Source organism: Amblyomma maculatum, chromosome 1, assembly GCF_055883805.1.
Source record: "Amblyomma maculatum isolate TAMU_Amacu chromosome 1, ASM5588380v1, whole genome shotgun sequence".
NCBI classification, from domain to species: Eukaryota; Metazoa; Arthropoda; class Arachnida; order Ixodida; family Ixodidae; genus Amblyomma; species Amblyomma maculatum.
This window is the reverse complement of record NC_139344.1, coordinates 75,438,771-75,465,912: the sequence shown is the minus strand read 5'-3', so window position 1 is coordinate 75,465,912 and position 27,142 is coordinate 75,438,771. Positions and strand designations below refer to the sequence as shown.

The 27,142-nt window shown below is 44.4% G+C and overlaps 1 protein-coding gene across 1 annotated transcript in view; it reads right to left on the bottom strand.

The window, feature by feature from the left end:
* The window catches only part of LOC146202830 (FAD-dependent oxidoreductase domain-containing protein 1-like), an 87,072-nt gene that overhangs the window by 29,295 nt on the left and 30,635 nt on the right, over positions 1–27,142 (bottom strand). The window contains exons 5-7 of the mRNA XM_084588365.1: positions 18,328–18,497; positions 12,239–12,384; positions 2,264–2,399 (exon numbers count right to left, since the gene is read on the bottom strand). Coding sequence (XP_084444491.1) covers positions 2,264–2,399; positions 12,239–12,384; positions 18,328–18,497 — 452 coding nt within the window. The remainder of the gene's footprint in view (positions 1–2,263; positions 2,400–12,238; positions 12,385–18,327; positions 18,498–27,142) is intronic.

Sequence of the window (27,142 nt, the reverse complement as noted above, 5' to 3'; positions counted from 1 at the left end):
TGTGGAAGATCGCGAAGCTCCTGCCAACACAGCGATGACCAAACTTTTGACCAAAGTGAACGGTAGTGACGGCAACGCGTCGGGACTTGAGGAATGTTTACATGCCAACGATGCAGTTGCAACAGATGAAGGGCTGACAGACTGAGGCTATTGTGGCAGCAGTCACTGGCATGGAAGACAGTGACAGTAGTGACGATGATGAACTGGAACCTGTGCAGGTTGCATCTCACCAGGAGGCTTTGAGAATGACAGACTCCCTGCGGGACTGTTTTTGCTAAGAACCTTCCACTGCACTATGTTCGGCAGTTGGATGCCCTGCAGAAATATGTCGGCCAGACTGCCATGAAACAGGCAACGCTTACGGATTAGGGTTTCTTCCGGCTACGAAATAAAAAGTGCAAGCGATCTTCTCCTCATTAAATGCGTAGTCTATAACATTCTCTATTTTTTCGGCCAAACCCATTTATAACAATCATATTTCCATGGCACTTCAATATCATTATAAATGAGGCTTGACTGTTCTCGTTTTGGTTTTTTAACTCATTCCCTGCCGCTATCAAAATTACTCGTGCAAAAAAAACCTATGCAAGCATGGTGTGCCATTTATGGATAGGCCACATAAGTTGATAGCACTTGTAGAGTTAATTTTATACAACAGATGGAGTGCATGTATCTACATCCGTGTCGCTTCGACTACCCCGAAGCAGAACCCAACCCAAGTCTGCCGCGTCTGCACTAGCACCCAGCATCAACCAAAGCTGTAAAAAGAATCTCGCTGTCTGTTCTAGCTGCCAGGTGCCGCAGTGGGTAGTGACTTGTTTGTAAGATTGTAACACTAAACAAGTTTTCTGTTGCCTGGACATCCTAATCAGCAGATAATTATTTTATTAATTAGTTATTGTCAATATCTTTGTATTGAGTAAAACTTATTTCCGTAAAATAATCCTGGATACAAATTTCCACATTTCCTGCAGAGCATCGAAGTGCCTTATTAGCATAAAATTTCCACGAAATTAACATGCAAAGAAACCCGGCCCTGCAGGGAGTGTGCAGCAGTGCGAAAAAAACACGGCAGTGATAGGGTTAATCGCTGTTCACCCCGCAGTATGAGATTCAGTGGTGACAGTTGAAAGACAGCACTTATAGTATTAAATAGTTGTACTGACGTTCAATAAAGGGTATCTGCTAGCATTCACTATAGACAGCATTAGGCTTTATGTCAAAAGAATGTGGTTTGTTTATTATAATAGGCATAAAGAATGCACTTCTTTTACAGCTGAAGTTATGGGATATGCACATTACGCAAGTACACCTGGTAAGGTTACCCTGAACCTTGTTTCTCATTCCTACGACTACAAATATACAGTCGAACCCAGATAATTCAAATTTTGGTTACATCGAGCTCACGAAATATCCCCTTGAAAATCCTATGTAAAAGTATAGGAAAGCTGAGTCATATATCAAACTCCAATTTCATCGGTCGTTCAACATATCGAACTACGCACCGCAAAGTGGAAGGTGCGTTTTCCCTAAAGACGATCACATCACTTTCGGCCATTTGCCGCGCAACGTTTTCAAGCCACGCGCTGAAGGAATGGGAGATGACACTTCAGCGATGGCTGGTCTAGAGCAGCACCGCACCCTTTCCCCAAAAGCGCGCGCATCTGTGGTGATCGTTAGCCGTGCGTCAGTATGTGACTTTTACAAGCCTTGCGCGTGAAGGAACGAAAGGGCTATTGAGCTAACCTCATGCAACGCCAGGATCGTGAAAGCTGCGCTCAGCATTCTTAAAATATGAGAAATCCTGGCTATCCAAAGCACCGGCAGTGTATAATCATGTACTGCTTGAGGCAAGGAAAGCTTGCTACTGGATAGCTGAAACTGGTCTTTCCAGCTACACGGCACAAACTTCTTTGATCATGCACATTTGTGTGAGATGGGAAGTGCGAACTAGCAGCAGTCGCATGGAGGTGTGTGCCCCTTTTCGACACAAGGCGCAGGATGGTGTTGGACGCGCAAGCACAGGGCGCATACACCTCGCGGGGCGTCCGTGAAACAATGTAGTGCAAATAGTAAGCTTTCCTTACTTGCATTACATGTGAATTAAAACTTTTTTTTTTTCTACTATCTAAAATTACATCTTTTATGCACAGGTTTTGACGGTAATCCTGATGTTAAACAGCAAAATGAGGCACCACAAGAGCAAACACTCAAGTCGAGCAAAATGTACAGCCAAAAGGAAAATAAACAAAATAAACCTCACCGGAGAAGGAGACTTTCCACACACATAGTGGCCCCCAAGGCCTTCTCTTCGGCAGTACACTCCGTCAGGTGCTACAACTAGTGGAAAGTTGAGGCCAGGGCCGTCTGGGCAATGCACAACATACACGTAGCGTTTCCTGCATTACAAACACAGAAAAAGTTGCAATGCAACTATATATGGCACCAAGTTTTACAAATCTGATGACCAGTTACAAAAGAAAGGTCATGGGCAGTGTTGGCAAAATAAGCAATATATATGGAGACTCAACTTTGTAACTTTTTAGCTTATCCAAACTCTGCTCTCAGTAAAAATGACATTATTGAACTCAAATGTAATGACTGAACATCACTGTAGTGAATTGCTCGATTAACAGTGCTTTTCGTTTCTTCCATGCCTTCCCCACTGAAGCCCGTGCATTTGTCAAGTCATCAAATCGGCCTCATCAATATACACAGCAATGGTGTTTAGTGACAGACAGATTTAACAGTTGCTTTCATGAAGTTAACAGAAGCGGCATCAGCAACTTTTAACAAGCACACCTTTGTAGCCGCACTATTCAAAGGCACCCAATAAAACAATGCGAGCCTTGCCTGCTTGGCCATATTATAGTGCTTGGCCACTCTCTACGAAGTACAGCAATTTCTCTTCTAAAGCAAACCCTGCTAAGCTTTCTCTGATATACTAAGCATTTCAATGACTTCTAGATTGCAGTTAGGTTTATAGATGATACTATGGAAAAAAAAATGTTAACATCACCAGTATAAATTGTGCATACTGTCAAGGAAAACACATTGTTTGAGCACATCAGTTCTCATCGCATATACAGTAGCAAACCAATTTTCTAGACTGCAATGATTCGGACTCGCGCTGCAGTTTGAGCTTTGCTGCAAAACTGTGATGCACCTCGTAGGAACGTGTACAGGTGCAGACAAAAGTAAATGGAGCGCACTATTGTATTCGAATGTATTTCGCATATTGCACAAGTGAAACTGGCAAGTGTGGTACAGCGTAGACTGCTTATAATGAAATTTGCGAAGGCTGGGAAAATCAGCACTAATAAGTAGTACCGCATTGTATAACCAAAACATTAGTTCATTCAAGTAAAAATATATGCCAGGCGGATAGGTTCCCTTTCAAAAATGCCTTATTTATTGGATCAGTAAACGAAAAGTAGCCCACAAGTCTGCTGCTCGCTTAGATTAGTTTTAGCATACCGCCCACAGCGCGACCACAATTACCATAACTGCCACCACAGCACTGCGTATGCGCTTGTTACCTACGCATGCCTTGTGCCGCGAAGGTGGCTGTTCCCACAAAGAATGCAAGGAGCATCGAAGCGAGACCTTTTGATTGGAAAACAAGCCTTGTGGTGAGGCTGAAGAAGCGTTTCGTGCTTTGTTATAGCACATCGTACCTCCGTTTTGCTTCGACGGGACCGTTCTGCCATGGTAAAAATACCGCCTCGCGCAAATCATTTAGCACACGTCACAGGAACCTAGCCGAGAGTCTGTTCCAGCAGTGCCTCAACATTTCATGGTTCATCGCCATGCAAGAAATGCAGTGCTTGAAGACAATTACGAGCGTTTCCATTGGCTCTTTTACGAGAAGAGCGATGTGCGAGTGAAGGAAATCATTAGAGAGGTCATGGCAAAAAATTGTGGCACCTATTGCACAATGTTGTGCAAGAGGGAGAAACACATGGAGACTGAAGGAGAGGAACGAGTGAAGTGCGCATGCAGAGTGGGCACTTGTGTCACGCCCTGACCACGTGGTGCGATGTGCTGAGCCACACAGGGAAGCCCAGTGCCACGCAGAGAAGCCCGATTAGCGCAGGGAAGTGAACTTGCTGTTTCCCGTTTTCACCGAGCAGATTTTAAAACTGCACTATAACCGGTATTTCGCTTTGCACGACTGCATAATAATAGGGGAGTAATTACTCATTGACATCCACCCAAGCGTAGCCATACAGCTACAAAGGAAAGCTATACAGCAAATTTTAGCCCCATTATGAGCTTTTGCTGCGTGAGGCGGACTTATTGTTGTCCAATGGCAGAACGAATCACTGTCCCATTGGCACAACTATTTGGGACCTATAACCCCTTTCCTAAGCATTTCACTCCAAAAGAGCCGAGCACCAGGCCAGGGGAAAGCTTGTACCCACTGAAAGCCGATGGGTACCCGGCGGCACCAGGAATCAAACCTGGTACCAACCAAAGTGGTGGCCTTGTGGTAGAGCATCCACCTCACATTCGGGAGGTACCAAGTTCGATCCGTGGTGCCGCTGGGTACCCACCGTTTTTTTTATGGGTACAAGCTTTCGTCCGCCCGGTGCTCAGCTCTTATGGGGTGAAATGCTTGGGAAAAGGGTCATGGCCCAAAAAGTTGTGCCAATGGGACAGTTATCTGTTCCACCATTGGACAACCATAAGTCCGCCCCGCGCAGCAGAAGCACATATGTGGTCCTTTTTTTGAACTAACATTTTTAGTCCATGGCCCCTTTTTTCCAGCATTTCACCTCAGAATAGCCGAACATCAGGCCGAGGAAAATCTTGTACCCATTAAAAACCGGTGGGTACCTGGCGGCACCTGGGATCGAACCCGGTACCTTCCGAATGCGTAATTACCCCCCTATTACAAATCTACTCCTTCACCTTGGGGGACTCCCCTAAATGTTTGATCGACTGCATAAGTGGCATGACTTTACATTGTGTTCCATGAGAGGCGGGAGGGAGACCGGTGGCAGGCAAAAACCGCATTATAACCGGGGTCGCACTACAGTGCAGTACACTTATAACGATACCAGATATAATGATATATCGCTTATAACAATCAAATTCTTGAGATTTATCAATTTTTCCAATGGCCCAATGTAAAAATAAACCAGATATAACGATCAATTATCGGCGGTAAATCGGATACAACGATAGTTTTATCACCACCCGATAGATGTTTACCAAGAAAATTTGTCTGAATGTTTTATTAAAATAAAATACTAAGAAAAGAATGACGTGAAAACTCACATATGCGGTAAAAACAGGACCGTCGTGGAGAAATTTGCAAGAAATGAGCCCTATCATAATCATCACAATCACTGTCTTGCCAAGCAAAGGGTGCGGCCGTATTGTCATCCCCATTGCCGATTGTGCATCCGTGGAAGATGGCGCCGCCCACATAGAAGGCGCGACAGCTTTCGAGATAAAACAGCAGATTCATCGGGATTTCTGGCAGGGTTTCAAGGTTGGAAGCCTCGTAAAAAAATGTGGGCATTCGCGCTCTACGATTTTAACCATCATCAAGGCTGGGAATGCCCTGCAGTTGATCCAGTCGCTAATCGGTTTCGTGCACGCAACGAGGACTGCTGCCGGCGTACGCGCTACTGGAAGCGATGCTCGCAGCGATTATCAAGCTTCAGCTGCTGCTCAAGCAAGCGCAGATTTCCGGCTTTTTAAAGTATTTTAAGTTATTTTATGGCTATTGATGTATCCTGTAATAAAGTGTTTGATGCTCTTCAGGACGATTGGCATTGTTCAACCAGATTTACTCATCGCTGGTAAGTAGGCAACATGCACGGGAAAATGCGTGGGTGTGTGCTTTTTTTTTTTTTCATTTTCCCTTTTTTTTTTTGGCCGGTCCAGATATAACGATAATCGGTTATAATGATCGGATTTTCCGGTTTTCTCAACATCGTTATAAGTGGGCTGCACTGTATAAGTACGCTGCACCCCGTTATAAGAGACATAGATGTAACAGACAATCGGGTATAAAGACACTATTCACCCAAATGGTTGGCCGCCCTATGACTTTCATTAATCTGACCTCTTTTTTAACAGACACTGGATGTACCAGAAGGCAACTGGCTATAAAGGACAAATTAGCCTTTATGTTTTGTACTCAGTCTTGCTTGTAATAGACATTTTAACATTATATGCAGCACCATCCACCGCCACGTTCAGTAGCACCTACAGTGAAAACAAAAGAAGAGAGACATACCTGTGCCGTCATTATTAATTATAACTTCAGCAAACAAAGAGCAGGTCAGTCAGCTATGAAATGGCTAAAAGAAGCCCCTGCAATGAGACTGCAACGTAGAGAAGCTCTTCAGGCTTGCCGCAAAGAGCACAAGTGTGACTGCACATGCAAGCATCTGCGTGAGCATATTGGGAGCATGCATTGGGTTCTCCAATTAGTGGAGCTTGCTATCAAGAATCACCGTAGGTGTTGCATCCACTAGTCTGAAGAATACAGCGGAAATTGTCTATCACGTTGCATTGCAGTATGAACGACAAATCTATCTGGTAAATGAAGTCTTCATCTGGTGCTGCTGACATAAACAAGTCATTGTGCCTAGAAAGCAAGACATAGCTAAGCCAAGACCAAAACAAATAGCACAAAAACAGTTATGGCTCTGTTCTGGCAAGGACAAATAAACTGCTCTGTTTGCTATTCAACCAGTTTGAACTCCACTCAGAAATGCCTCATGTGCTTTTCATTTATTTTTCGTCTGCGTAGCGACATACACAGACTAGTTACTCGCAGCCGCTGTTACTCTTTGTCAAACAAGCATAAATTTCTGAGGGATATTTCTGCTGGTGATGTTTTATAGTTTTGGCCACTTCTAGAACCTTGGTGGTAAGCTGGTTACTTTTACGATTTCGTGGCACTTTTAGTGACAAATTCTTGCAGCGTTACCAGACACATACTTTAGTTACGAATTGTTAGTTGCAGTGCCACGTCACATCGCGATCGCACTTTGCAATTGCTGCAAACATAGTTTGCCAACATATACAGCTTTGGCACATCAGCCATGAGGCTCTTGGCCTGATTTTCAAGCTGGAAGAGGTTGTGTTCAACAGCATCAATGAAGCTATGAAGCAGACCAAGATTTACAACTATTTCAGCAGTAAATAAATTCAAGAAAGTTGTGAGGTGTGGTCAGTGCGGTGATCTACCAAGCAAATGCAATATGTAAATGAAAGCTATATTAACGCTTTTGCAACATGATGTACCCTTCTTATTTGCGTATTTTAGCCGTAGGATACCTGCACCAAAATAAGGTCTGGTTAGAAAATGTAAACGTAATACCCTGCTTATAAGGGACCTCTCATATAAGAGACAATGACTGATCCCCAGTGCATGTCCGTTATAAAGGGGTTCAACAGTTATGATGTAAGAGGTCTCCACTGTAACTGAAGGCTGGTGGTAGACACTAGTGTACATGTTCAGACAAATAATGTTTTTGCATGTAAGACAGGGAAGACATGACTGTAATCAAAATGAAATTGCATGCTCAGTTTACTTATGCTCTGCATCTGTACATACTGCCTCAAATCTTTGATATCTTTGTTTTCAACACCCGCCGGCAAGCGGCCTCGTCACTGTGACTGCGACACATGGATCAACCTTGTCCTCTTTTGATTCTTCATGCTCAATATCATGAGACAAGCCTTTATCACTTGCTGTGAAGCATGAGATAAAGAACTTTTCCAGTATCCCTTGGCTGGTTTATCCAGAAGTTTCTGCACAGACTTTAAACTGAGCACTGCCGAATGCAATGGGCATTCATAGTTCGACAACCGACGAGCATGACTACTGCTATTGACCCCGCCGTGTTTCTCAATTTTTTTGTGGGCGCAAGTCAGCCCAATAAAGAGCTTCTTTCAGTGCAACGCTGGTCTCTTCGTTTGTTGCCTACAGCATTGTCACCACCACATGACAACATTCAGGACTGATTGGATTCTGTAGAACCTGAAAATTCGGTTTTTGACTGAATAAGATGTGAGCAGGCAAAGCCAACTGTTCACCACAAATGAATGAGCAAATCGAGATTCAATGTGCCGACAAAATGCCTTGCGTTGGCATGAAAATTTGCATGCCTCATTGTTACCGCCTGAAACAATGGCACACACCAATCCTTTGTTTTCCAACCGTGTGTAGCGATGACAGCGCAAGAAATACAGCCTACGAAGAGTGCATAACCACACTAACAATGCAACAACGGGAGTATCCTTCCCAGCTCAGATGCTGCCACCAACCACAGAAGGGGGGTAGGGAAGTGGGAGGGTGGGTCAACAGAGCTGTTTTCCATGCATACTCTCTCAGTCTGCCTAACCATGGCTGTCCTGGCTCAAACCCTGACTAGCATGCCATGCATCTGCTAAAATCTTGCACGGAGCAAGTTCATCAGAGCAGCAGCAGCAGGGGCACAGTAGCAAATAGGTCATCCATTCATGATACGATTCGCAGGCTCACGCATTCTCACATGGTTCTCAGTCATCTGCAGTGCAGATGTGAAGGAAATATGACTAACTCAAATACAAGCTAATACTTGGGGACAGAACATGACAAAGGAAAAAAATGTGTGATACTGTAGTCTTAGTCTTCAAATTAATTCACGTCAGGAAACTGGTTTTTAAAATGTCATAAATTTTTCAATGTTTAATTATTTGGACTGCTTTTCGAGTGTCGGTGACTGTAATCCTCGCTAATTTCGAGATACAGCCAGAGACCAGCCTGTGTGTCAGTATTGTTCCTGTTTCAATCTGCATGTTGCACTGAGAAGCATTTACAGTCATGCATTTTGGCTAATGCAAGCCTTTATAATACCATAAAAGCATACTTTAAATCAGTTTGTATGGAAAAATGCTCAAGACTCCAAAGCAACAGTGAAATAGAGATGGCCATCTATGTGACATTCAATTAGACAGTCTCCTTTTTCAGCACAAAGTATTACAGATATGTGAAAATTGGTTGGTTGGTTGGTTTGTGGGGTTTAACGTCCCAAAGCAACTCAGGCTATGAGAGACGCCGTAGTGAAGGACTCCGGAAATTTCGACCACCTGGGGTTCTTTAACGTGCACTGACATCGCAGATATGTGAAAATTGTTAGTGATCTAGCAAACATTATGCCTGATCCATGAAGAAAGAGTAAATGTTGCAGAAATGGCTAAGAAAGTAAGGGTGTGTGAAAAGTAGCTTTTCCAAACAAAATACAATACTACTTCCACTCCCAAATTGACCGAATTGAATACAAATAGAAAGGTGACTGCACCGAATCGAATACGAATTTAATACCTTTCCTAATATTCACTACGTTTTAAAATATTCGTACAAAGAAAAGCAATAGTGTGGAATATCTAAGGTGCCAGTGGCAGACGTATGGTATATCAAGTATGTGAAGAACCTAACATCAGGATACTTTGGAATAATAGTGACCACAGCCAGAACAGGTTTTAATAAACGTGGTTCGCAGTATACTAGCACAGCAACGCACAAATACTGCAGTATAGACCGTTTTATCATGGGCGCTGCCATTTTGTGTATGTGGCGCCATCTAGCGGTCGAGTTGTGAACAACCGCCATGCTGGTATGTGGGGTCCCATCCGCGGAACAGGCGACAAGTAGCGCATATCGGCATTTTGAAGCTTTCGCGTGCAAATTTTTGCTTTCTGAAAGTACCTAGCTGAAAGAAAAAAAGTTTTCAGTAGCAGCGCAGCCATTCGGTCAGAAATTACAAAAAATTATGCTCCTCATCAGATTGGCTGAAGGCTACAAGCCTGATTACAATTAGTGCGTACCTTTGATGTGGCACAGAGAGGCGGCGGCGCACCACTGGCAGTGATGGCAGCTTTCTATCTACTTTTTATTCTTAAATGATTTCTAGAGACAGCTTACCGTAACAATTTGAGGAAAGAAAGAAAGTGAATGTAGCCGTTTCATGTCATGTTTAGGAGCAATGCTAATCGCGCTAGATTTGTTGGGTCAACTGATCATTCATATACTCTTTACTGCTTGAGCGGCTACTGTGGAAGTTCCCACACCTCCACTGGGGTTCTATTCTTAAGTATCCATTATCCATTTCGGATCCATTTACTCTACCCTGGCTACTTTTGTTGGGCGACAATCAGGCAAACGTCCACTACAAGGCAATCGGATTTCAGCATTGCCTACATGACTCAACCACCTGTTTGCCGGTATGTACGGGGAGTGGCGATGACTTCCCAACAGCGGAAGCTGCTATCCTGCAATTTCTCTGACTGGGCGTTAGTTGCATTTGTCTGACGCTGCCGTCATGCTGACATTAAAATACAAGATAAAATGGACAAATGATACCTATGGAATAGAGACCTTAAATTATGTCCCATAATGACCTCATCGAAAGTTGCTTTTATCAAAAATTACATAGTCCATTTTTCCTTACTGCAAGCAATCACTGCTATTCCTATGATCATATTCCCATTTATTATCGGCAGCAAAATCTTACGAGATGCGTGTTTAAAAAAAATATTTTAGCGCTGTTTCACTGAATAAGTTGACAACCAATTTATTAGTATATCGTTGTCTTCAAGTGGGACAGGTTCTTTCATAGTTGCATTAACCTCAGGTGACTGAATCAAAATAGTTCTTCCTTACCTGACAGCATCTCGTAAATATTTGCCCCAAGGAATATCATCCGCTTGTTGCCCAAAGTCTGCCGTTGTTGCATGGGTATTCAGTTTTTCCGGTCCCTACTCTACAAACACAGTGTTCGGAACTCGCACGAAAGGCTGCCAAAGCGAAGCATTTTCGGTTGGGGCTTGAAAATCAGACGCTGCTTGTCTTCGCCCAATTGAGTGAGTTGCAAGTGGAACAGTGTAGAGCAACACACGCGCATACCACTGCTGTTAATCTTTTATCTTCTGTTAATCACCTCCTTTTAATTATTTTTTGTTAATGCAAACAACTGAGTAAAAAAAAAAAAAAAAGATTGCGTTAACCGCGGCAGCTCTTAGCAGCTAAACTGCGGCCGGCAGAAATGAAACGATCAGGAAAATGAAGGAAAGAAAGGGGTGAAAGAAGAAAGAACAGGGAAAGAAAGCACATCGCTCACATCAGCTAATCGGCTTAGATACTTTGCGGCTATTCAAGACACTCTGTGTGCAAAAGACTGCAACGTGTGCCCTTTCTCCGTAGAATGCCCTGCCGCCCCCGCTGCTATCCCTGCGTTCCCACATACTAGACAGGAGGAGCCGTGCAGAGCGTTCCGGTTCGAGGCTATTTTCCTCCTCGCCGCGAAAACGGTCTATATCTCACCTAGCTTCTAAATAACCTAATGGCAACAAAAACTAATGACCAAATGGATCACTCTACCTATATTATTAAGATCATGTACAGAATAAGTCTTGTCAGAATACAGCTCCCGGAGGATGTGTGGCAATGCCACACTACTTCATAAACTGAAGAAAAAAAAAAAAGTATTCATTCTAAATTAAACAACATCAAAATAATAGTTGGAACCCCATAAAATGTCTTCATATTACACCCTAAATAACTGCAAATGCCAAGAAGGCGATGAATAAATGTTAAGCCTGAAGCAAGTGCAAGAAATCACACAGAGGTTTTTGTTGATTTCAGTACCAAACTTTTGATACCTTAAGTTAATTTATGACCACAAGCACTTCTCCATGATATGAAATTCAATTGTAAACTAAATAAATGAAGTGATCATGTACCCCAAATTTGAATGACTAAAAGCAAACTATTTGCCGCCTGTGGTTTTCTTCTAATCATCAATCTATCTTTTAAAACTTCTCCCCTCACATTCCAGAGAAGCTAATCAGTTCTGATCTACGTCAAAAACATCAACCACAAAGATTAATAGGTAAAGAATGTGAACATAAGAGCTCAACGCACAGTATGATGGCATGAAGTACTCGAGTGACAAACAGCCTTGCAATCAGAGCAACACTCTGTCACAAATGCTAGATTCTCAAGGAAACACTTGCGCAGAAATACAGCTGCACAGAGCATAAAACTAGAAGGCTTAAAAATTTCTCTAAATTTCTTAAAATCTTCATTCTCGGTGTACGCGTTTACTCCAAGACTTCGTATGGGGGCATAACACTTGGCTCAGTTGGCACACGACGGCATACCATTAAGAAAGGGTACCATAAAATCAACACACAGTGGCAGTTAACCTCTGGAGATCAAGGTACAAACCTTGGTTCCACAGGCAGGGCTACTTGCAGCATTCCCTCTCCAGCACCAATACGCAACAGCTTGGCCACTTCACCAGAATGTGGACCGGCAGCCACAACCAGAATGGCAAAAGTGATCTTATGTGTCATTCCATCAGGTGTCTTGACCTGCAAGCAATACAATAACCAAAACTCTCAAGGTGCTCTAAAAACAGCAGATGACAAGAATAAAAACTAACAGCGACCGCCATCAGACAACCAACAATGCACAAACACGAGGAAAATACCTCACTGAACTTGGAGACCGAGCAATTATATTCTTTGCAACTTCACCCCTTGCTGGCTTGCATTTGCTCACCATGAAAGAGCATACGGCTTTTGAGAACACTGACTCTAATATTAAAGAAATGCTGCAGTCATATGAAGTGAGCCACATACATGGTCAGTGTTCTGGAGGATAGATCAAGTAGAGGGTATTTTTTAGTTTATATACTTCAAGAAATTGATTTTTTTTTTCTACCTATGCCTCTGTCCACAAGCTACAAGCTCTTTAGCTTCAGAGGCAGTGTTATTAAGCTTCCAGACAAACTTTGTATGAGTACAGAATTGATCCTTTAAACAGCCTGTGTTGCCAATTTGTTACATAATTCCATGCAGTGTACCAATTTCTGTTCTTGTAGCTACAGCATTTCTGCGAAAATGCTTGGCATCACTGCATGAATGTGTGATTCCCAGCCAACTTTGAATAACTCCAAGTTTCTCATTTTGTACTGTTGCAGAAAATAGTAGAAACTAGCCCCCAAGAAAATGCTCTCAATCCCTGGGCTCTTGAAGACTAGCTCATTCAAAGCCAGACATCTGAAACACTGCTTTTTGGCATATTATTTTGTTAACCTTTATGTGCCAGGAATTCATGTCAATTGCCATTTACAGCACTTTGTATGCATGCAAGCAAATGCATCGAAACTTAATTCATTGAAGAATCACCTCATTACTCACGTCATATAACTTATCATACTAGCTTCTACAAGTTCACTTAGTTAATCTGTGCATGTTTTGTCAGAAGTATCACCATAACTGTGGTGGTACAGAAGAACTTCATTGATATGTTATCAGTTCATACGATTTCCCATTTCATACACTCAAAATCGCGGGCAGGAAAACATCTCCCACAGGGTTACACTATTTTTATCCTGGTTAATACATTCTCAGATAACACGATTTCCTGGTTACTACATTCGAAATGTCAGCAAATTGTGGTCATATAATATGTTTCGCGATCAACTGGACATGTGCTAACGAGCGCTCACGACATAAAAAACTGATCAGTGGCGCTCACTCACTACAGTTGCTTTCCTGTAGTGCCTAGGTTTCAAGGGGACCGCAGAAACAAAACTTCATGAGGAGAAACGCAGTGGTTTCTCTGCGGTGCTTTAGGGGTATAGGGGTGAACCACTTGATAACTACAACTATTCGCTAGCATACCAGTGGGCTGGGTATAGGGGATGCAGTATGAGAAAAAACGTGCCGACTGGTGTAAGGGGGCAAAGCATTCGAAAACAGCCAAGGAAGCGATTCTGGCCAGTCATTGCCGTTTACGAACCAGATTTGTTACTAAATCTCTTCTGCACTTAGGACAACGCAAATATGGACTGAATTCTGCGAGAGCTAAAGAAAAAGGAGCTGTGTATACTTTATGCCTATAAATGCTAATCTACACTTTTATGCAGTGAAAGTCTCAATTCTAAATACCCTTGTACCTTATTCAGCAGCTAAAATTTTCAAAATCAGGCAGTTCGGGTCATATGTTTTCCTGGATATTATGTACGTGTTTTTCCCACATTTTTCAAAAAACGTAACAGCGTTTTACTGTATTCTATAGGGTCATCTTTTGCGACATGTCAATTTATGATTGCACTGATGCAACTCATGTTGGCTCAAGCCCCACCATCTGAGGACTTGCATCGCATCAGCACAGACCTAAATGGACACGTCACGGAAGGTGATGCCTGCAGAACACCACCTCTGCTGTATAAAGTACAAATTTGAAAACGAAAGGAGGGGGTGTGCTCGAAAGGTACTTTCCAAGAAAATGTTTGCCACCCTTCCCTCTTTGGCTGCCACACCCTTCCTTTTCCTTCAGCCCTGCCATGGTGGCTCAGTGGCTAAGAAGCTTGACTACCAAGCCATGGGACCTGGGATCAAATCAGACCGCTGCGGCCACATTTCAATGGAGGCGACATATAAGGCACTTACTTGTGTACTGTGCAATGTCAGTGCATATTCAAAAATGCCAGGTAGTCAAAACTATCCAAAGCCTTCAACTATGATGTCTCTCATAGCCCGAGTCACTTTTGGGCCTCGAACAAAACCAAACCAAACTTTCAGTCATCTTGCCTTGATTTCTCCTTGTGTCAGAGATCCACATAATCCTTGCCAAGAATTACAATAGTGCAGATGAAAATAAGCCTTTTTGCCAAAGCTTTGGTGAGTGGACAGAAGCTTCCATCACCATTCATTCATTCAAGTTTGCATTTCAAGGAGCATTTACTACAACCCACCATACTGAGCGCTTTCTCAGACATAAGGACATGTGATCATCCCAGCCGCTACAGCTAGGTTTCGGTGGTAGCAAAGTGCAGAAGACCTACATGTGCTTTAAATATTGGTGCACGTTAAAGAGCCCCAGATGGCCGAAAATCATCCGCAGCCCTCCACAATGGCCTCTCTTTCTCTCTGCCTCCTTTCCATTCCCTCTTCATCCTTTCCCTTGTGGCACAGTTAAGGTGTCCACCGAGACTGAGAAAGTTATTGTGCCTTTCCTTTCTTCGCATTCAATTTTCATTTTCATCATTCTCTGCTATCGTGAGCTGTTACACAAGTCCTACCCAGACTGCATGTGCATTTTACAAGAAAGATCAGTCATTGAACATGGCATTAGCAACTTCTGTGCATGTTGGGACATGGTTATAATGAAGATAAAACAGAACTACTTCATGTGACTAGAAATGCCCCAGTATGTTACACCTACATACTGAATGACACACCTGCCGTTTGTGAAGATGTACAAATTTAAGCATCACAATTGCAAACAAGCTTACTTGATCAGAAAATGTATCTAATATTTCAAATTCTGCCTTCAGAAAGCTTTTTTTCCTTGAATAGTGACTACATTTCACAAATAAGCACTAACCCTCTGGCATACCACGGATGTATCCATTCAAAACTTGAATATGCAGCTGTGTCTAAGGAAGGCTGTCAGATTTATCTTCTCAAAATACGGAAGGCAGGATCCTCTCACACCACTGATGAGGTTTGATAACATCCCTACACTAGAAGTATGCAAAATAATGAGCCTACTTTTTCCTCTGGCCACTGTATAAGTGAAAAATTGAAACTAGCTCTCCCAAGCCACTCACTTCAAGGACAAGGCAGAGCCGTAACTGTTCTATAACACCTATTTTTGCTTGAACTACTCTCAAAAAGAGTTATTTTCCCTGCAGGGTCATAGTAGAATTCACTGCCTTCCAGTATATTTGAGGCTTACAACTTTGGTGCTTGTTCTTGTTTGTGCAGAGTTGCACTGCTTGCTGTGTGCAGTGTACTGATTTCTATTATACTGTTTATTTGTGTTTTGGTAACTGTGATGATCCTTAAAACTTCTCTCCTGCTAGTGCAAAGAGTATGTGTAAATAAATCGATAAACAAACATGGGTAGCAGAACTGATGACATGGAAGTCAGTGACAAAAAAAAAAATAAAAGACAGACTATCCGGCACTTTTTTTTTTTGCAACAGTAGAAAAGAATTTGGGAAGTAAACAAGAACATGTAGTTTGAATACTTCCCATTGTCAAGTAAGAAGGAGAAATAAACTGCAGTACATGGGCTATACTTCCATTGCTACAAGTGCAACCTGCACTTCTGTTCAAGTGCAAACAATTGTTTGTACAAGATTCATTGCAAATACAGGCTTTCTACTTGGTCTTCTGCACGGCTTGGGTTATTTGCAGACAAAGAAATATAAATGTAAATGAGTCAGTGGCTTCGGCAACACTACCGCTGCAAAACCTGGGGAGAGCAAAAGCATTAATGGCTCTTGTCTGTGGCTCTCATTGTGGCTCCTTTTTTGCACACATGTAGCTTCAGCCCACTTAGTTACCAATCCCTTAAGTTGTGCCTCTAATATCTCACACATCCTTATTAGCATATAGTCCTAAGCTACTATGTTATTCAGCTTCCAGTCGTAATTGACCTCCCAACATAGATATAAAGCACCGCTTAAAGCTAGCCATATGAACGTGCTTGCATGGTCTATGAGTAGCGTGCGTTACTCAGAATCCAAGAGGCCGGGAAGGTTGATTCCTATCCCCTCCTCCTGCCTCAAATGATCAACTCGAGTTGGCAGCTCCTGGCAGCTTTACACAACGCATTGAAAAATCAGTGCTTGGCCATGTCAACTGCCAACTACCACCTGAAAGAGCCATGACTGTGACCACCCTAAAGAAAAATTCCAAGACTGAGCTCAAGTCTGCTTAAGAGCAAAAATGGCGAAAGTCATTTTATAGAACTGTTTTCAGTAACTGAATCATCACTTTCACCGCTATTATCATCCCAACACTAAACAAGGAGAATTGCAATCAGTTTCTCATGAGCCCGACACGAAGTAATGGGTAGTGCATGCGGCTTGAAAATTCCCGGTGGAGACAGATTTGTTTTCTTTGTAACTTCATGTGATGGACACTCCCGGCAAACAGACACGAACATCACCATGAGCCTAGAAAGGCCTTCGCCTTAAAACGATTGATGCTGCACTGAGTAATGCAAAAAGACAGTGATAGCTATTACGCTGCGCCCCTTTTCATTGTGCAGCAGTACCTCAATCGTCTCTCACTGCACTCACCCTTCGCACCGAGCTGTGCCCCAGATACCAGGTACTTACCTCTCCATGCTGTGCCTCCACACTGCAACGCTTCCCTCTCGGTGTCGATGACCTAAGCTGCCCCAAATGCACCCACTGATGTGTCACACATGCTATTTCCTTTTCTATCCAATAGGTTCCCCATGCTTTGCACTTTCTTACCCCTTCATATTCCTACTGCACCTCTCATCTTTACTAAGAGAGGAGGTGAATGGGTGGGTGCCCTCAGATCATGTGACCGCTGCACCCCTCGCTATGCAAACATCTACACCAACAGTGACAACGCTTTATTAACAGATATCCCAACAGAAGTGAAACTGTCCTATATATGTATTAACAACTTGTAAAGCCTTTTTTAGATTAGTTAAAATTGTGAATATTGTTACTAAAGAACTTCACTGTAACACCACGAAGAAAATTTAGATTAACATAAAAATCATGCGGACAGTTTGCACACTGCTCACAAAACAAAAGAGCACAAAATGCCTTAAACGTTAGGCAAAATAATGTGCAAGTCTCTCTCAGAGTAGCACTTTCACTCCAGAGAGATTTTACTGCACTGAGTAGCTCCCCACTGGCAAGCAAACCATTACCACTTGCTTTTTACTGCTAATATGTGCTTACTGCTGACAACAAAAATTTACACTAACAATATTATTATCAACATCGAAATTCAGCACTTTATGAAATTTCCAAGAGTGCACATAGCCTCCCACAAGCAGAGAATGCATAAGCATGCCAAATTTTGGGGTGGACCCCCTAAATTTGGAAGTCGCCACTGAGCTGGTTACCCTCAAATTAGGTTAGACACCAATTTTGGTTTAATTCTACACAAGTGAAACTTTGGGGGCCCAGAAGGCCAAATTTAGAGGCGTGGCCCACCAAAACTTAGAGGTCATCAATAAGTCGGCCATCTCGAGTTAGGTTGGACACCAAAATTGGCCAAATCAAATTTCGGGGGTCAAGTTTTTAGAGTGCGGACAGACACTTCCTCCAGACACGTTCTGCAGACCCCTGCGTATGCTTTTGCACCATGAGCCTATTAATCTTCACGCATTAAAACCAATTCTCAAGGGGAATTTGCCAGTGCATTCTTCAGTCCTCAGTAACCACACACAGCAGCATCTGATAGTTTTGTACATCAAATACTGTATCACAATAACTGTTGAAACTGCACAAGTATTGCACTTACTAATGCGTGGTTAACAGGGTTGGGCACTAAGTGATCGTGGTGAGTTTGGCTTGCTTGAAACTCAAATCCCACAAGCTCTGCGTTGAGATATCGTGCTCCAAGGGAGACCGCCTTCCGCCGCAAGGCAGTGAGAAGAGCGTAAGGGTCAAACCAGCCTTCATTTTCCAGACCTGCAATAAGACAGCAACACACATAAAGGATCTTTGAAATGCCATTAAGTCAACTACACGCACAAAGTTTTAAACAATCCTTTAAGAGGCAATAAGTGCAAAGTCTATAATGCGCTCAACTCTAGTACGCTTGCAAAGACTTCATTAACAAGCATACAAGTGAAGAGACAAGAAAGCAAAGCATGCATTATCATTTGCATCCCATCATCACATTGCTTAGCTGGAACTGTGAGCTGTATAGTGCGAATGAGCAAATGTCACTGGTACACTCACAGATAACTGCACAATGCTTTGTTATTGCTGCAGGAGTGCAGGCTCTTAAAACAGAGGAGCATAATCCAAAATGATTTCACAGTGCACTTGGACGTTAGCAATAATTTAAGGCAGACACAAAGGTGAAGAGTGAATGACAAGGATAGAACAACACAAGATAACTAAAACACAACATTTTGTGACTGAAAGCAACTGCCAAAAAGGAAAAAGGGACAATATTTGTAACAGCTGTTTTTACTTAAGTACACAGACTTTTACTTAAGGTAAACGGACAAATACTCCATCAAAGTTCAGTTGTATAAAAAAAAAAAGAAATTGGTTGTGTAGCTCTTTGTGCCTGTGCTGATGTTTGTCAGGTACAAAAAGAAATATGAAGGTGAAAGCCTTTCTTGGCTGAAGGTGGCGTGGACAGACTGTGCTGGAAAAAGTTTGCACAAACTATAAGTCATCCATTGTATGTAATACCATAGAATAGTACCAAATTCAGTATCCAAACTAACTTATTAGAGTACAGCAATTCGATGGTGACCAAATTAGGATGGGCCACTCAAAATTTGGTCCCCTGGACCCCCCAAATTTAGCCTCATCAGAATTAGACCAAAACTGATGTCTAACCAAATTAAGTATGACAAATTCAGTGGTGACCTCGAAATTGGGTTGGGTTGCCCCCAAAATTGGCCCCCTAAACCCCCAAAATTTTACTCTGACCAAATTTGACCAAAATTGGTGTCCAACATAATTTCAGTATAGCCTACTCAACGATGAATTCCAAGTATGGGTGCGCCATGCCCCAAATTTGGTCCCTTGTCACTAAAAATTTGACTTCGTCTGAGTTTTACCATTCGACATGGCAACTAAACAATGGTACTTGGCAATGAAATGCAGAAACCGTAACAGAACTAGACACAGAACTAGCAATGCTTTTGCCTTTCTGCACATAAGCAGGCTTTTTTTATGGGTGAGATCCCGCCACTCAACCCAAATTTGTGACACCAAGAGCAAGAATAATTCTGTGATCAATGTTCCCAAATGAAGAGCACCGTAGCCTAGACTCAAGGATCAATAAGTAAAAGCCCTCTTTAAATAACACAGTTTGCTTTCAAAAACAGGCAGTGATGGCTAGATTTCAAATATGTTTTCTTTTTTACTACTTCAAGCTGATAAAATCTACACAGCTTTCAGCAAACGCATTGTCTTTGCCATCAGAATGTGGTCATCCACTGATAACAGTCAGCTTAAATTTGTCTTCAGCTTCTCTACAATTTTACGATACAACCCTTCAAGCAGTTTTTAATTTCAAAAAGACTTAAACCTCCCACATGTTGCACATCTTGCACGCCATCTCGTAACTACAGAAGCTAGATACGTACCTATTCAGCCAATCATGAGAATTCGTTAAGTGTGTTCCATTGTGTATCATCATCTGCTTGTTGTCTGCGTGTCATAATGCAGATGTTGTAAAAACAGAACGTAAACAGACACTCTCCATGTACTAAATACAGAAAGAAAATTAGGCATTTTAAGAAGATCAAAGGCCTCATTCTCAGAAAATCCAGCGTCTGCATTGCGGACGAAAAATCTCGAGCATGATGCTGGTAGGTCATAGTTGGCAGATTACAAGGCCAGAGGGCACCGTGTAACTAGTGGGTCGTGCAACATCACACAACCATGTGACATGGCTGAGTTGGAAAGAGCAGCCAACTCTGTTAGCTCCTTTGAAAGGGGAGGGTGTGATAAGAATGGAACCCACCGGGACAATTGGATCCTGAATCTGATACAGTACTACTAGACCAAGAAGGCATTATCATATGGCTTGGTTAATGGGGTTCATATCTATGTTGAGTGGTCATTCACATAATGCTGTAGCTTGACTGTGACTAATGAGCATGTGTGAGATAATAGAGGAAAACATTAAAATTATTAAAGATTAGGCGAGTAGCAAAGGGCATGTATGCTCATAAAAATTCACAAGATTAGCCGCAGACAGTAACCATTATTCTGTCACTTCATACTATTAAAGGCGGGGCTTAAAGGGGCTTTGCGACATGAGGCAAGCATGTGGTCTTTATTCTTTGTCTGCATAGCTTGGGACGTTTTGGAACCTGAGCGCCCTAGGAGATCACCGAAATCATAATATTTGATGTCATAACTAGGCCGTGTACATTTCGGTTTTAACCAAAAAATGCCAATAAACAACTACCGGTGAAAAAATTACGAAATTAATTAAACATAGAAACATCGTTTTTCCTGCTACTGTAGCAGGCACTCAAAAAAACAGTCCAAGTGGTGTATACGCCAGAGGCGCTGCCACTCCGCCAGTCGAAACGCACCCGCTAGCTTTGCTGTAGCAATGGACCATTTGCGAGAATGTGTACTAGTGCCCCCAAAATAAAACTGAGCACACGAACGAAGAAAATTTCATTTCGCGGTGCGCCCTGCAATCGGATGCGCATATGTATAGCTTGGGTTCATTGGGACATCCAGAGGTTAAGCTTCACACTCTTGGTGCTCCCCTCATCAGCAGCTCAGACGAAGGAGAGAACTTTTTGCACAGGCCCATGCTCCGTTTTATTTTGAGGGCACTAGTATGTTACCTTCTCCCCAAGGCTTGTTCCCAACTGAAAGAATTCGATGCCAGATGACACTCCCACATTCTTCATGGAATTAGTACTAAAAGAGCTGCCGGTAGAGTTCGACCGATATCAACAGAGTGACAGGCTCGTAGTGTGGAACGAGTGCGTTTATGAAGGAACAGTTACCGCCAGTACACGGCGAGAATTGTTGTCTAGTCTCCTCCGTTTTGGAAACTCCATGCACATGACTGGCCCAAGCATTCTTGAACATTTTAGGTTTCCCTGTTCCAAGCGATAATGTTGAGCAAACATTCTCAAAACTGCAAGCCATCAACACAAAGCAGACAAAGGAGAGTGCTGGAATGGCTGATGACAGTCTGAATATGCTTGTATCATTGCAACCAAGTGTAAATAGCGTCTACTCCAAGGCCAATCCGCCTTTTGCGAGAGTTTTCTGCGCATGCGCGAAGTCGTAGAGGCGACCGATGGAAACGCATAGGACGACATCGACGGCGTTTCTCGGCGCCGCCAGTGCACGGGGGCTGGCGGCGCCGGGCGGCACGGCGACCGTCACAGGCTTGCAAAGCGATGCCAACCACAACTATCGCATACGGTTGCCACTCTCTAAGCGTGCCGAGATGCAAGACGTGGTTTTTCAGGTTTCTTTTGGCGAGCAACGACCAACAAAGACATAAAGCTTGAATTAGGGCCACCAAGCGTCAAGATGTGAATGGCCGACCTTAGCAACCGACTGCGTACGCTCGACTGTGCGAAAAACACTTCATTACAGGTATGTATGCATCTAAAGGAAATGTGCGTGATGAAAAGTATCTACTGGAGTTTGCACCAAGCCTGTAACCCACCAGTGATAGCCGCAATGAGCATTTGCTTGGCGCGCATTTGCTTTATGTGCGATGGAGCCTAATGGTGATGTATTTTGTCGTTTGTTTTCTTTATGTGCGAAGGGGCCGGGTAGCGCAGATATCACAGGTGGCTGTGTGCGCCACACCGTCATATTTAGCATGTTTTATCACAACTGCCGCCTGACTAAAAAGAAAAAAAAAAACGGGCTTTTGTTGTGATGCACCGCCTTTCGCGAGCCGACTGGTTGAGCTGGTCATGAGGCTCGCGAATGGCAGTGCATTAAAACGCCATATTTTTTTTTCTTGTTAGTCAGGTGGCAGTCACGATAAAACATGCTAAATATTACGGCCTAGCGCACACAGCCGCCTGTGATATCTAAGCTACCTAGCCCTTTTGCACATAAAGAAAAGAAACGACAAATACATCGCCTTCAGGCCCCGGCGCAACTAAAGCAATCACGCACCGAAGAAATCCTCATTGCAGCTATCACGTGCGTTCCAGGCTGGGTGCAAACTCCAGTAGGTACTTTGCATCATGCATATTTCCTTTAGATGCATACATACCTGTAGTATCTGTGTTTTTGCAGCTCGGAGCATATTATGCACTTGACACTCTTGCACGACGCACAGTATTTTTTTTTTTTTTACCTTAAAGGCTCGCCTTTGTGCATGCCAAAGCATTCGGATTTTGTTCCTTTGGTGTACGCAATCAGATGCACTTCGTTAGGAAGCTATCGTCGTCTTCGTACCGTTGTCCAACCGTTTGCAATGGCAAGGAAACCGCCCGGCACAAATGAGTCTCCTGGAGGGTTCATGCTCGTTCACTTGCAGAGTGGATCGCTCTGGACGTAGAACGGGGTTGGTTCCTGACCGCGATGCGCATCCGATATGTAGGAGATGCACATGTGTCACCAAGTCGTTGATTCTGCAGAAATCGCGGCGCAGGCAGAAAGGTTGTGGATCCTTTCACAACAGAATGACCATTCGCTGTGCACTGAGAACCTTTTCACCACTGTGACCACATCCGTTCTGACTCGTGAGGGCAGAAACCGGCTACAGCGCTGAATCATCCGTTGCCAGAAAAATGCCGCACGTTTCCTGCAGGTGTGCTTTCCGGCCGGGACAATGACCTTTTCAGGGGGTGTGTATATGTGCCTCTCTGCCGAGCTTCGTAAATGAAATCCTATAGCTGCATGATTGTAGATGACGCGAGGAGGAAGCGACGCCCACTGCACTATGCCGGTGCCGCGGTGACCGCATTGTGCTCGGTAACTCAAGACAACCCGCGCATATGCGCCGCTCGAAGTCACAGGAGACGATTCCACCTAGCTCTGCAGCATCAACAAACCCCTGGCTGCTTTGCCCTTTCAGCTCCCTCTGTCTCTCTGCCTCCGCGCTCTCCTGTCTGCCGAAAACCTGCACGCTGAGAGCGTCTCTGTCACGTTGAAGACGGCCCGCGCTACACGCTCTTACAATACGAAGATAGTATATGCGTGCGTTACGAGTGGATTGTGAAAACGCTGTACATTCCCCCATACTGCGTGAACATGATATACGTCAATCACTGTCACTACTTTCTGCCCCGAGGCCAAAAAAGGGGGGAAGCTTTCGCTTTCTAGCTGTGTTGGAGTGGCTTTTCGTATGGTGCGCTTTCGTGTCGTCTGCTACACTGCCGTCCAATGTGTTTCTCGCCCGCTCCCGCATGATGGCGCCACATCCTCCCGCAAAAGGCGGATTACATTTGCGCCTTTTCTGCTGCTATATCCTTGTGAACTTTGAGAATTCCTTTTCGCCGATAACTGGCACGGTATACATTGTTGTGCCTGGCCAAAGCCGCCTAAAATTCAGCCGGACGCCAAACTTCTTCGGCGAACGCCTCCCTCACAAACTTTGGATACTTCTCTGCAAAGCACCAATGCACTGGAGGCGAGCCGTACCAAAGGGACAGAAGCGACGTGTTTCAACATGCGCTGAACGTCCAGACAGCACGGCGCGCCGTGGCCCTGACGGTGAACCCCTTCTCGCCCCGCGGCATATTTGAAGCGAGAGCGCAGCAAGCTCTCCCATTGGCCCTGCGAAAGTGCTGCCGTCGGATTGGACCATTTTGAACGTCAACGGTTCTCGGCGACGGAGTCTCAAGTGCTTCCATTCGAGACTCCGAGTGTGAGTTCGTCACTAGCGTCCATCGGGAGCAGTTCGCCCCTGACAGTGCGGACGCGGCGGAATCTCCCCGGCCGTCGCTGCGCGAGAACAGTCGCGTATGGCTATGTTAGCTTTCGGCCACAGAGCCGATCTTGTTGTGTAAATGCATGTAAATAGTGTATAAAGCCTTTTCTTCATCTCACCAAAGCCGACTCGGATTCATCGCTACCGCCCAGGGAGCTGACAGCCCTCGTTCACGAAACGGGTGACGAGCGCTGCGTTACCAACTCCTTGGCACAACCCTGTTGACGGTGGGCTACTGTGTGATAACCCCACCGGCACAATATTGGTGGCAGCGGTGGGATCGACCGGCGTCAGGCACCTCGGCGCGGTGAGTACCTGAAGTTTCCCTCAAACGCCAGACTTCTCTAACACACAGGGTAGCTTAGAGAAAGGCTGAGCGTAGCATTGTGTTAACCTTGCGTGTTTCAAGCCTATAGGAAGTGTTTTGAAAACCAGGGGATGCTGAGAAGGGAATCAGTGTGAGAAAGGCTTGCGCATCTCTTGCTAGGAGCGAGATAGCGAACGTATAGTACACTATTCTAAAAAGGCAAACAACAAGAGGCCGGTAAAAGGATGGAGAGTTACAAGGTCAAAGAACTTCTCCAAATTTGTGAGGAGTTGGGCATCGATTTGGGCTCAACAAAAAGAAAAAAGGAAATTCTTGAGATCATGCAGGCAGAAGAAGTGACGGTTGAGGAAGCCGCAGAGGCCTGGGATGATATTCAAGAGAGAAAAGGGAAGGAAGAAGCCAAAAGGCTAGAACTGCTAGAACGCCAAGAGCGCGATGAACGTAGAGAATGTCGCGAGAAAGAGGATCGTGAACGTAGGGAACGTCACGAGAAAGAGGACGCCCGCGTAGTGCAACTGATGCAGCTGGAGATTTCAGCCCATAGAATGAGCGTGGAAAAGATTAAAGCTTTTAATGTCATTCATTGTAACGGTTCAATACCGCGAGACTGTTCACCACCGTTCCTCATCGCCGAGGATATGGCAAAGTATTTGGAAGATTTCGAGCGTGTCTGCAAAAGTAAGCGCTTCGAGCGAGATACTTGGGCACAAAAATTGGTAGCTATTCTCTCCGCTGAGGCGTCGGAAGAAATCAAGCGCGTGATAGATGTTGACTTGAAAAGCTACGATTACCTGAAAGAATCTTTACTGAAAAGACATCGGCTGTCACCAATGGAACTTAGGGACAGGTATCAACGAGAGAAAAACTGTACCAAAACGCACTTTGATTTGGCGTATCAGTTGAAAGCCGATATAACCGAATGGCTAGACAGTCAGGAAGTCTCGGAGCAAATTGTACTTGCACCAGAGAATGAGACACAGCTGGGGGAAGCGGCCAAGCAACGCGATAGCAGCAGCGAGCTGATCGAGTCTCAAACAGAAGTGTCTAGGGTTACCTTGGTCGAACCATTGGCAGCTGAGACGGTTGGAGCCGACTCCATCGGCGAGAAATCCGCAGTGACACCGTCCTGCACGCATTCCCACGTAGCTGTAAGCATTCCACCAATCGAGAGTGGGGAACTGGCAGTAAATCAACCGCCTGACAACTCAGAAGCAGAAGTTGTAAACTGTGGCGGAAATGTAGTCAGGCTAGGAGACGACAAATTGGCAATTTCCGAAGTCAGAGTCGACGTAGATAATGACACACAAAAAAACGAAGTTGCGCTCATGGAAATTGCGCAGCTCACAAGTGTTGAACAGCTAAGGCAGGCCCATGACGCGGACGCTGTCGAGAACCACACCTGTGAAGTCGACGGCGAGCGACTAGACTGGAGCCATGGGTCTTCCTGTCCTGACGCGCTCAATTGTATTGGCGAAAACAACCTTGGTGCGAACATGGACCTCACGCGATCCGAAGCGCCGCAGCTGTCGGACGAACGTGATCGCGCGCCGGTTAGCGCTGAGCGATGCGGCACACCGGCAGATCAGTGTAACTTGAGAGGCGAGCCCGCAGAGGATATGCCTAGCTCGGGGGCTGGCGTGAGCGAGCCTTGTCCTTGTTCGGACGCGACTGGCAGTGAGTCATGCGCTGCTGGCCGCGATGCAGGCGCGGCGCCGCACTCCGACGATGTCGGCGCCGTACTAGCTCCGGTTACCGGCAGCTTGAAAGAGTTGGCACAAAAAGAAAGAAAGCAAAAACTCAAGTGCCGCCGCCGAAAAGAGCGGAAAGGCAGGTGCATGAAAGAATGCTCTCATCGAAAGGTGAGAAAACGCAAACGATCGCGAAAGGAAAAGAAGCAGCGATCCCAGCGACACAAATGCACCCGTGCTGAGAAAATGCGCGATTGGTGCGCAAAGCGTAAGGAACGAGACAGATCGTTCAACAAAGCGAGTAACTTCTGCTCGTCTGTTCTTTCACATACAAAGTGGAAAGAAAGGTCTCGTAGAGAAATGGACAGCCGAAGCTGTAGCGGAGGGAGGAGAGCCAAACCGCCCGAATACTGCTTCGCGTTCTGCCGCTTGCGGAAGAGAGCAGCACAATGCGAACTCGGATGCTTTGAGTCATGCATTCAAAACATAGCTACCTTCGACGAGCGTTTCGTCGCTAACGGTAATGCTCTAGGCAGACTGGGAAAAATTGAATGACCTCCTTACTACCTCAGTTGTGCTCTACGGTCCAAGTGATTTCAAGGAGACTTTTTTCCATTACTGATTATTAATCTTCTTTGCTATTTAATGTATCCTTAATGCGCAAAATTGTTGTTTGAACCTTGTGTACTGCATC